This window comes from Apiospora kogelbergensis (assembly GCF_038363985.1).
Source record: "Apiospora kogelbergensis strain CBS 113332 chromosome Unknown utg000002l_segment0_segment0, whole genome shotgun sequence".
Taxonomy (NCBI): Eukaryota; Fungi; Ascomycota; class Sordariomycetes; order Amphisphaeriales; family Apiosporaceae; genus Apiospora; species Apiospora kogelbergensis.
The window spans coordinates 3,830,619-3,841,665 of NW_027117419.1; the positions used below are offsets into that span (position 1 = coordinate 3,830,619).

The following is an 11,047-nucleotide window of genomic DNA, read 5'->3' on the forward strand; positions in this document are numbered from 1 at the left end:
CCCAAAGACGAATACTTCGAATTTGTAAATCAGGTATTCTAATCGCCAAGACAATCTGTTATACGCTCTTTTTGGCATCAACACGTATGTCTCAGACACTGATCTTCTTAGCTGAAGAGGCGGTATAAAGGGGGAAATAGCCGTCCCGATCGAGGCTGGTGAACCCTTCCATCTTCCTCGTGGGCGTCCGGCTCCGTGAGCTGTTGGGACTGCTCGTGCTCATGGATTTCCTCATCAAGTCGGGCGGACTCGTCGACCCCGTGCGGGGACTCACTCGAGCGAGCGTTCCGGCGCCCGGCAGGCCGGGTATGATGACCGCGCTGCCGCTGTGCGAGCGGGAAGTGGTAGCGCAAAGGGTCGGGCATTTCCAGCCGCGAATTCAGCGACTCCCACACGCGCTCGTCCTCGGTGTTTTGGTCGCTCCGCCAGCCGCCCACGCCCTCGAAGTCCCGGCCCAAGCCCGCACTGGGGCCGAGCGAGCTGCCGCTGCCGCCGTCGAGACCGCCGATCAGAGGGGTCATGGCGGCTCTGCTGCTCCTCCTCCGTCGCCGTTGCGTGGTCCGGAGTGGCGACGTGCTCTCTGGCGATGGCGGTCTTGTGATTTGCGGTGACGCGGTCGTGCTCGCCAATCTGCTGGCCGTGGGCGACTGGAGGCTGCTGTACGGTGGCGGCTGGGCGTGGCCCAGAACGACGTAGCGGATCGTTTCCATGCCAACATCAAAGTAGACCCAGAAGAGACGCAGGAATAGGATGGCGAAGGCGAAGACGGTCGTTATGCCAGCACAGATGGCCAGCGGCAGGGCCACAAAGATCATGAAGGGGAAGACGAAGAACTGGAGCGGGTTGAAGAGCGCCATGGCGCTATGAGGTTTTGACCGAGAAGAGCGTGGCTTCTGCATTGGTTCCGTTGATTTGGGGTCCTCGAGGACACACTTGAGCAAAATGACTAGGGGTGGCAGTGGGAGGGCGAAGGGCTGATCATGTGCGAGAGATTTGAGAAAGAAGCGACGGCTGGCGTCTCACATTGTCAAAAACTGTCGAATGAACAAGAGAGATGGAGAAGGGGGTGTCGTGAGATCTCCGCGCGCGGGTGCGTGTATCTGTGTGTGTTTGTGTGTCCCTTAAGTCCAAAGCAGCACCCCAAATGCAGAGCAGGAGTATGGATATATGAATGATGTGATGTTGATAGGGGAGCAGGGGAGAATAGAAATAGGTGACACAGAAGCGGAGAAGGAGCAATTGATCAATGATACGAATCAAAGGATAACATCGGACCACACCATCCCCAAGCCAAGATATATTGACATGGACCACACGCGGACAATTGGAGAGGGACTTCCTCCCATCCAGTACCAGTACAAACACGAAGCTGGGAGGGAAGCTTTCTGGGCGTACTGATGCAATGTTCCAGCGCCCCCGTCCGGAGCTCTCAAGGTGTACTGGTACTGGGACTTGATAACGAGACGGAAAAAACAGAGTTTCGGTAGCGAGAAGACGAATCAGCTATGAATAAATACAAAGTTATAGGAATGACGGAGGCAGGTCCGTTGTAGGTTAGAGACAAAGTTGAGAAGGATTTGGGGATATCACTGTCGCATTGCAGTGTGAGAGAACGAGAGGCATTTGCAAAGCGTAAGCTTAGACGGACGGACGATATGCACGCCATCCTGCAGGGTAGGGGGTAGGGGGCAGGCAGTAGGGGCAGGGGCAGGGAGAGGACGTAACTTTCACATGAAGAGCGCCCGTTAGGTTAGACGCCCTCTGACTTCGGACCCCAGTCCTTGGAGCAAGACCAACTCGGCGCCCCCAGCAAAGCCCGCCACAGAATTTGGGACAGATTCTGTGCCTACCAGACGATCGTCAAGTGCATGTATGTGCCTGACTTGTTTACTCGGCTTAGCAGCCATCCATGTGGCTAGCGGCAAGAATTTACCATGTATCCCCCAACGAGGGTGTACGCCAAAACTCAAGCTCAACTTCACCCTCGCTCTCGGGCAGCGCGCTGGACCATCGGGGATCGGCGGATCCTGATTTGATAGATCTCAGCCTATTTTTGGCGGGGACAGGATATAACATCGGGCCCGGAGCAGATGGCAGATGTCAATCATTGCCTGGAGAACGCGTACGTCGGTCGGTCGACATTTGGTCCGCGGGGCTCCTCAAGTCCTCTGGACATCTATTCTTGGAGAGTTGAAACGACAATAGGTAGAAAAAGTAAGCAGCAGCACATAGTGCAATACACACACACAACAGGTCTGGGGTAGTGGGGGCGCAAATGGATGGCCTGTGATAGACGAAGAATATCAGTCCAATGGAAATGCGAATGACTCAACAGAGTGGACCGGCTGAAGCCAGCGATGGCCCGTATGCATCCTCAAACCTCGGGTCGGTTGTTCTCTCAATCAGAACACGCACAAACTGCGCCTCGGGAGTCTATCAGGCCATCGAACCACCGTCGAGCCATTTCCATTATCGATCGACCGGCTGTACCGCTACCACGATAGCCCTGTCACTGTTGCCCGCAGCTGTTCTCATGCTGATGTGCGCCGTGGTGGTGTAAGTTCCACGCAAATGATATCATCCAGCCTGCCAAACCCCCACCTGCACTCCAATTCCAATAGACGTCTGATGGCCGAATTGATTGCCACGACAAAAGAAGAAGAAGAAGACTGCGCGCCGAGGCCGATTTGGACTGACTGGTCGGCATTGTTTTGATCTAGGCCTTCTTCTTCCAGTCTGTTGGCAAGAAGAATAAGGAATTCCCAAGAAACGTGGTAGGCCCTTCAGCCTCAAGGTTCACTCCTGAGCTGATCTATTGACGGCACTCACCGGCCTGAACCTTGACCCCTTGGGATACCTAAGGTTTTACATGGGAGACGATATCACCCTATGCGCGCTTTCCTATCACTTGCAGCTTGCCTACAGATTCCAAGAGCCTGTGGATTGATCGCTGCATAGCAGATCGCCCTCGGCTCTCAGAAGCGTCGTTCGATTTTGGTGGATCGCATAACGGTCTCTTCCCGGTCTTCCAACGTGACCGTGCCGGCTTGGCTAGTAGGAAGATTGGCTCCAGCGGCCGTGTGGTCTACAGCAAATCGCCCTATTCCGGTGAGTGGTAAAAGGGGGTAGTAACTACCACTGGGACGCACCTCCAAGCTCCGCTCCGCCAAGGATTCGACTTTTGCAGTTGGGTTCTTCGCACGGTAACTCACTGTGAAAGCCTCTTGAAAACCCGCACAGCACACACATACACATACGCAATGTGCCAGCAGCACATTGGCCCGGAAGGAGTGGAGTCCCTCCCCTCGGAAGGGTCGTCAACACGACCCCTATCCTACGGGGGTAGCCTGCACCATGCCGCCGAACCTTTCCCCTGGGATGTGGGTGTCTTTGATGCCCACTGCCACCCCACAGACACCATGTCGTCGGTGGCCGCCATACCGCACATGAAAGCCCGGGGCTTGACGGTCATGTCCACACGTCTGCAGGACCAGGACCTGGTTTTGGATGTGGCGCGCGAGCAAGGGGTCCAGAACAAAGATAGCTTATTCTCACCACACGCCACCCACGGGCTCGAAAGGCGCTTCGTACCATCGTTTGGCTGGCACCCCTGGTTTTCGCACCAGATCTACGATGATACCGTTCCGGGCGCAACACACTACGACGGGTCTCCCGAGAGCAAAACTGCGCATTACGATAAGATACTTGCGCCTGCACCGTCCGCCAAGAACCCGGAGTTTAGTACGGGCCTCCCGGACCCACGGCCCCTCTCCCGGTTTATCCAAGAGACGCGGGAGCGGCTGGCAAAGTCACCGTTCGCCTTAGTGGGGGAGGTTGGCCTCGACAAGGCGTTCCGGATTCCTGAGAGCTGGACCTCCTCGTCAACAGATGAAGCCGACGAGAAATCGCCGCAAAGGGACGAGAGTTTGACCCCGGGCGGGCGGGAGGGCCGCCACTTGAGCCCGCACCGCGTCTCCTTGGGCCACCAATCTGCCATCCTCAAAGCGCAACTGAAGCTGGCCGGGGAGATGAACCGCGCGGCCAGCGTCCACGGCGTCCAGGTGCACGGTGCCCTTTACAACGTGCTCACCGAGTGCTGGAAGGGTCACGAGAAAGAGGTCTTATCTAAACGAGAGAAAAAGAAGATATCTGCCAACGCGGAGAACTTCGAGGAGACGTCGGACGACGGAGACGATGGCGAAGTAAAGAAACAGCAAAAAGAAAAGCCGTTCCCGCCACGAATATGCCTGCACTCCTACTCGGGGCCCGTCAACATGCTGAAACAATACATCCACCCATCAGTCCCCGCAGCCATCTTCTTCTCGTTTTCGGTGGCTATCAACTGGGACACGGAGGCTGGGGCCGAAGCCGACAAGAACAAGAAGACGGCCGACGCCATCCGCGCCGTGCCCGATGACCGCATCCTCGTCGAGAGCGACCTGCATATTGCGGGCGACCGGATGGACCAGGCACTTGAGGACGCTTGCAGGCTTGTGTGCCACATCAAGGGCTGGCCTCTTCGTGAAGGCGTCGAGAGGTTGGGTGTGAACTGGAGGCACTTCGTTTTTGGTGACGAGTCATAGACTATACATGTGTGCGCACAAGCCAAATACTGTATACAAAACCACTTCCAAGAAAATTACTTCCAATGTGTTCGTATATTCATTGCACATATAGCTGTGGTGAGACCAGCCGAGGTTTCTTCAACCAACCATCAATTGCACCTGTCATCACTTCGTGATTGTGACAGGTGACTCCTTATTAAATCGCTAAAATCCGTAAAATCCGTAAAATCATCTGCGCCGAAACCCCCTACTTACAAGATAGGAATTATTTGGAAGTGAAAGATGTATACACTGAGCATAAGATATCCAGTGAGGCAGCTACCTCTGGATTTTCCGCCCAAGTACTTCGTCTAGCTGCGAGCTGGTTACCGAGGTGTCGCTTGGCGTATAACCACTGCCGTACCGGATGCCGTTGGATACATGACTAGCCGAATCGACGCTGACTCGACTCGGCTGTTCTTCATACGCAGGCAGCTCCTCGTCTATAGAGATTCCACCGTCAGACGAGAACGTGGAGCGGCGGCTCCGCGACGAGGCATAGTATGCTGGGCTGGGAGTGAACCGTTGAAGATGTTGGTGGTGGTGATGCAGATGATGATGGCGGGCGGCGGCAGGGTTACCGCTAACTCTTCTTGTCCGGCCCTCCTCGGCTGCCCTCACCATGTCGCCCACGACGTCGGCGACGCTGCGGAAAGAGGCCAAGTCCTGCTCCATCGTCGTGGACATGTCGGAGTCGGAGTCCGAACTCCCCGAGACCGAGGCGTCGTCATCGCTGTCCGAAATGCTATAACTCATTGACGCTGGACTGTTGTTGTTGTTGCTACCGTCAGTGTTGCTTGTGCTGCTGCTACTGCAAGCGTGGAGGCGTCGCAGTATCGCCTCCTTCTCCTCGTCCTCGAGGCGACGCGGCGCAAAGGTCTCCTTAAACCGCCGCATCAGCTCGCCGAACTTAGCCTTCATGGCGGCTTTGGTGGCGACCCGGTGCTCGCGCGCCAGCGCCCGGCGGTTGGGGCTGTGCAGGTGACGCTCCTGTCGACAGGCGTTGCGCTGGGCGCGGCTCTTTGCGCAAAAAGGGTACACCAGAAGGGAAAAGAGGATGCCGAGGATCATTATGACCACAGGTGAAATTATGACGGCCCACTTGAAGGCCGTGAGGCGTCGTTCTTTCTCCTAAGATTAACGGGTTAGCGAAGCCTCGCGTGACAAGTTGATAGTCCTGGCTACTTACCGGTGTGGTGGACATGGTAGTAGGCTCCGGGCTTGTCCGCTGATTGCCTTGACGGAACAACTGAGATTGTTGCCCCCGAAAAGAACTGTCATCGCCGACGCGGATGGGCCCACCGTAGTCCTCTGTAGTCGGTTCGTCGACCGAATGTTCCTTAGTCCTCCCAATATCATGCTGACTCTTGGAGAAATGGCCATGGAAATACGTGCTCAGCCGGCCATGAGCCTTTTTCCATGCGGAGGTGAAGACACACTTAAAACTTCCGCATCCAGCATGGTCCGAACCCCCCTGCACGTAGCCGAACTCATCTGACAAGAGCTTCTCCTTGAGAGAAATCCTTTCCTGCAGCTTGAGCAGTTGAGACTTCATCCGGGCAAGCTCGACGATCTCATCTTCCAGCTTCCGGTCTTCCTTGTCTTCGGCGATGGTAGGGATATTGATGACGGACTCGGCTCCGTCGACATAAGTGATCGATACGGGATACTGCTGGTGAAACAGCGAAGAGAAGCCGACATCTTCAATCGGCTTTCCGTCGATATTCACGACGTTGAACCTCAAGAGCTGCTCGACGCGGTGGCCGGATTCGACACAGTCGAAGTGCCAGTCGCCCACTATTATCCGGCCGTTGTCGATGATGATGGGGCCGGACCCGCGACCTTCTCCGTCCTGCGGGAGCTGGTCTCCATTAAGTGTAACATTTCCGTAGCCGCAAGGCTCGGCAGATTCCAAGACATCTAGTTGCAAATGCTAGAAATATCACGATATTTTAGCTCTAGGGCCTAATGACTTACGCCAGCTACTCATATGAGAGGAAGCGGCGAGTGGATGAGCGAGCAGGCAAGTGAGTGACTTACAGCGTCACCAAGAACATTGCCAACGTAGTGTTGAAGGTCGAGTTGGACGACTGCAGCGGGTCCTGTAAAACCAGAAACTACAGCAATGAAACATGTTAGAGTACAGAATGCTCCCTCTGCAATCGGAGACTAATGCCAAGCAGCTTCTTACCATCTCGGTTGCCTATTATCGCCGCCGTTGCCAATGCCGGCAACAGCAGCAGGGCCGCCGTGGAGTGGAGACTGCCACGCATGGTGTGGACGAGTGTCAGTCCTGGCGATGGCGACTAGACCTCGATTATGAGTCAAACGAAATCAATCGACCGCCCTGCCTGGTGGAAAGCTGCAAAGTCGGCGTGGCAGGCGTACGAAAGCATCCACGAATGCGCAAAAGAGACCCGGAAGAAAAGGAAAAGATTGGTAATGTTGATTCAACACCGGGCATTGGCACTACCTTCATACAGGTAGGTAGAGACAGCTGGAAATTCGGCTGCCTAATTCTCAATCGTAGGCCAGTCCAGTTGAGTGAGTGAGCTGCATACTAACACCACCACCACCCTACGCCGAAAGCATACGTGGACTCTTGAGCATCGCCACACTCTTAGCTCCAACCGGTAAGGAAACAACCATGAATGCACACGGATCTTGCATACATACGGGCTGTTTTTCTCGTATGGGGTTCGGATTGAAATGGAAATTCACGGGCTATCTCTTTTTGAATCGCGAAAGTTCAGCGCAGGATAGGACTGTCCGTCCATGAGCATGAAGGAGCCATCTTATCTCTCAAATTCCGTCAGCTTGGACCGAGATATGTAGATGGATATGGCGGCATGCAGCAAGTCAGCTCATGCCGACATAAAGCCTTCGTCGCCTTTTGCAATTGTACCAGAAGCCAGTACTGGGCGGGGTCCGTGCAGCAGCTGCCAGGCGCTGCCCCACGTTTGGTGTTGGCTAGTTGGGAAGCTGTGTGGTAAAGTAGGTAAAGTCAAGGCTAAAGCCTGCGTGCATCACCAATAGCCTTGCCAAGACCTTTCTGGCAATGACTGCATGTTCCTCAATCTTGGTGGCACTCGCGTAGCACCTCACACATCGCTCGACCTCGACCACCCCTTTTAGCAACCTGCAACTACGTCGCTCGTTGGCGCACACCCAATATGGTCAGTTGGTGTCATTATCCGAGATCGACGATTTCTGCTAACCAGCCTATGTGCGTTTGCAGTTGCCCCTCGGCCTTTTAAACGCGGCGCAAGGCCACCCCATGCTGGTCGAGCTCAAGAATGGCGAAACCCTCAACGGCCATCTGGTACAATGCGATACGTGGATGAACCTGACGCTGAAGGAGGTCATCCAAACGAGTCCGGTATGCGCCAACAATAATTATGAACGTCGAGGTTGGGTGACTGATGGGAACCTGTGCGTTTAGGAAGGAGACAAATTCGTTCGATTGCCCGAGGTCTATATTAAGGGTAACAATGTAAGTTGGCGTCGCCCGATCGTTTGAAGTCGGACAGCAGGTTCTGACAACTGCTCCAGATCAAGTACCTGAGGGTCCCCGACGATATCATCGACCTCGTCAAAGATCAACAACAGAACCAACAGGGAGGCTTCCGAGGAGGACGTGGCGGTGGTCGGGGAGACCACGGCGGCAGGGGAGGTGATAGAGGAGGCCGTGGAGGCCGTGGCCAAGGCAGAGGCCGCGGAAGGGGCCGAGGTGCTTGAGAGCCATTGTCGAAACTGGTACGAGAGAAACTACGAATTCAAGGCGGTTTGCCCCGGAGAACGGGAAATCCGCTAGACTACATGACGAAAGACATGTACGGAACCATGAAGCTGGAGGTTCTGCCACTCTCTCAAGCGAAGAGAGCTGCATTACAATGCGCTATACGTAGGATGAGATACCCACCATCAGCGCAAGGGGAAGCTCGATGGTACTCTGGCAGTTCCAGGTACAGCCAATTCACCCGGCTTCCCCTCGCCGGGCTCTGGAGAAAGATGCGGAAGGCATAGCTCATGACAAGACAATGAAACAAAAAACCCTCCGTAGGAGGCCAATAGGCTCTGCAAGACATGCCGTTATTGAAGGCCAGTCAAAGACGATGCTTATGTGCCGGTCACGTGACTTTATAATTTCTCGATAGTATCTCGTCTTTTCAGTGGATCCTGCACTTGACCTACGACTTTATACTGCGAATTTCTTACCCGCAGTGCCAAAGCACCAATTAATGCGGCCACACATTGTTTCCAGCTTCAATGCCCGGGGAGCGCATTGCAATCGATGGGCTATGGCGCTGCTTGTGTCCCTCGGTGGATGCGAAAGCCCTGTCAAGAGCTTTGCGACAGCCCCTCGATATCCCTAAAGGAACGCTGGCCTTGTATCGCGCCCATCACGCCTATACTGGCCCAGCATGCGCGAGAAACTACAGCACTGAAAAGACGCCACTCAGTCGCCGCCGGCCATTGCAACACCAACCGCGTCGCCATTCCAAACCGAGCGATGACGATCTAGTCCGTGCTCCCAACAAGCGCCAGACTGCCGCTCAATGGGCTTACGAGCGCTACTTCATGCGAATGAACAAACGCCTCCCCAACGTTCCTCCGTCGTTACTCACAGGAAGACCCCCTTCCGACGCGGACCTTCAACCAATACACACCTCGACGCTGCTCGTAGCCCTTCAAGAGCTCATCTCGGCGCAATGGCAATACCATACCATCGTTGCGATTGTAGAGCATCTTGTGACGAAGCGCGGTATAAAACCGGATGCCTTTCTCTACGAGTGCCTCATCAAAGTCAATGTCGACCCGAAATACGGCTCCGCGCAGGTCGTCAAAACCCTCTTGAAGGAGATGGAAACCACAGGTTGCCTTCCGACCTCTGCTGTCTACCACGGCGTGCTCGAAGTCCTTGCGGTGCACCCAGATTATGTGCTCCGAACAAAGGTCCTCCGGTCAATGAAGCAGGCATGGGTCGAGCCGACGCTCCAAGGACTTGTCGCGGTTATAGTCGGTCTCCTCCGAGATGGACAATTTGAGCTGGCCTTGGAAAGGTTGGAAGAATTGAACGCAAGCGACAAGGCCATTCCGCACTGGCTGTACGATATATTCATATACACATTTACGGAGATGGGCATGCACGAGGAAGCGCTGATGATAGTGCAGCGTCGGCTGCGAGACCCCGACTCGGGTATCACGGATAGTCTCTGGTATGCTTTACTGGAAACATTCAGTCGAGACTCCTACTACCTCGGCATGCGTTATATCTGGGAGCGCAAGGTTTCGCCCGGTGTTCTAGTTCCTACAGACGGGACTGTTCTCGACGTTCTGAACACCGCTTCGAGAAACGATGATGCCACTTTGGCTGCTGAATCGCTTGAGATGCTCTCAAATCGTGGAAAGAAGCTCGAACTACATCATTTCGAGCCCCTGCTGGAGATTCAGGCACGGGAACAAGACCTGGACAAGGCATTCCTCACTCTGGGTCTCATGGCTAAAGCAGGGTTGCAGCCTGACTCGTCCACTACCCGCGAGATATACGCCCTGTTAATGACATCCGAAGCGAAGACAGACGAAGCCCTCGAGACCTTACTCCAGATTGGAATCCGGGAGCAAATACCCATGGCCGCCTTTAATGTTGCGCTTGAGGCCAAACTTCGACAGCAGGGCTTTAAGTCAGGTCTAGACACGTATCGAAGCGTTCGTCGGATGTGTGCTTCACCGCCGAACTTGACGACTTTCCAATTGCTGATCTCTCATTGCACGCTACTGAAGTCGTTGCAATTTCTCTTCGCTGAGATGGACGGGTTCTCTGTCAAACCAGACAGTTACATTTACAATCGGGCGGTTGTCATCTGTACACTGAATCCTCGGTATGAGCATGCATTCCGCTACATTGACCGTGCCAAGTCAGGCGTTATTGAAGGCGATATGCGGGACTGGTGGATGGACCGCAACGCGGCTCTGGCGCTGATTCGAAGGTGCATCCTGGCTGAAGACAGTCGTGTTGCGGGCATCATTGAGACCTGCAAGGAGAAAGGCATGGACACGATCGAGTCAGATATTCGCGACCTTATCCGTCGTATACATCAGCAAAGACAGCAAGATCTACTGAACGAGCAACCTCAAAAGCCAGCCATTGAAACGGCGGAGACTGCAGTGCCTGAAGCACCTACGCTAGAGTCTCACTCATCGTCAGGTTAACCATATCCAGTCCATGGTCATCACCTATAAGTAGGTAGGTAGGTAGATTAAAAAAAAGATTCAAGGTTAACCAGTTGCGATACTGGCCAATCCTGGCCATCTGGAGCCCAAGATCTGATTGGATTTCTAAGCCCGGCCTAAAGTTGCATCTTGGCCGAGAACAAGAATGGTGCAAGATGGCCAATCATATGCTTTTATCGCCGGGGCAGGCTGGAGTTATCGCTGATAAA

General features: G+C 54.5%; 5 protein-coding genes across 5 annotated transcripts; 3 read left to right on the plus strand and 2 right to left on the minus strand.

Annotated features, from left to right (window-relative positions):
- Positions 1 to 107: 107 nt before the first annotated feature.
- PG998_004165 (uncharacterized protein) lies at positions 108 to 857 on the minus strand (the record flags this gene model as incomplete). The annotated part of the gene is made up of 1 exon (XM_066870983.1): positions 108 to 857. The coding sequence occupies one exon, from the start codon at positions 855 to 857 to the stop codon at positions 108 to 110; it is 750 nt and encodes a 249-aa protein (XP_066734733.1).
- Positions 858 to 3,260: 2,403 nt separating this feature from the next.
- On the plus strand, positions 3,261 to 4,583 carry PG998_004166 (uncharacterized protein; the record flags this gene model as incomplete). The annotated part of the gene is made up of 1 exon (XM_066870984.1): positions 3,261 to 4,583. One exon carries the CDS (start codon positions 3,261 to 3,263, stop codon positions 4,581 to 4,583), a length of 1,323 nt encoding a protein of 440 aa, XP_066734734.1.
- A 300-nt stretch (positions 4,584 to 4,883) lies between these two features.
- PG998_004167 (uncharacterized protein) lies at positions 4,884 to 6,877 on the minus strand (the record flags this gene model as incomplete). Its single annotated transcript, XM_066870985.1, has 4 exons — positions 4,884 to 5,735; positions 5,794 to 6,537; positions 6,645 to 6,706; positions 6,796 to 6,877. The coding sequence occupies 4 exons, from the start codon at positions 6,875 to 6,877 to the stop codon at positions 4,884 to 4,886; spliced, it is 1,740 nt and encodes a 579-aa protein (XP_066734735.1).
- Positions 6,878 to 7,777: 900 nt separating this feature from the next.
- On the plus strand, positions 7,778 to 8,418 carry PG998_004168 (uncharacterized protein; the record flags this gene model as incomplete). The annotated part of the gene is made up of 4 exons (XM_066870986.1): positions 7,778 to 7,780; positions 7,843 to 7,983; positions 8,047 to 8,097; positions 8,203 to 8,418. The coding sequence occupies 4 exons, from the start codon at positions 7,778 to 7,780 to the stop codon at positions 8,416 to 8,418; spliced, it is 411 nt and encodes a 136-aa protein (XP_066734736.1).
- A 455-nt stretch (positions 8,419 to 8,873) lies between these two features.
- Positions 8,874 to 10,817, plus strand: PG998_004169 (uncharacterized protein; the record flags this gene model as incomplete). Its single annotated transcript, XM_066870987.1, has 1 exon — positions 8,874 to 10,817. One exon carries the CDS (start codon positions 8,874 to 8,876, stop codon positions 10,815 to 10,817), a length of 1,944 nt encoding a protein of 647 aa, XP_066734737.1.
- Positions 10,818 to 11,047: the final 230 nt, after the last annotated feature.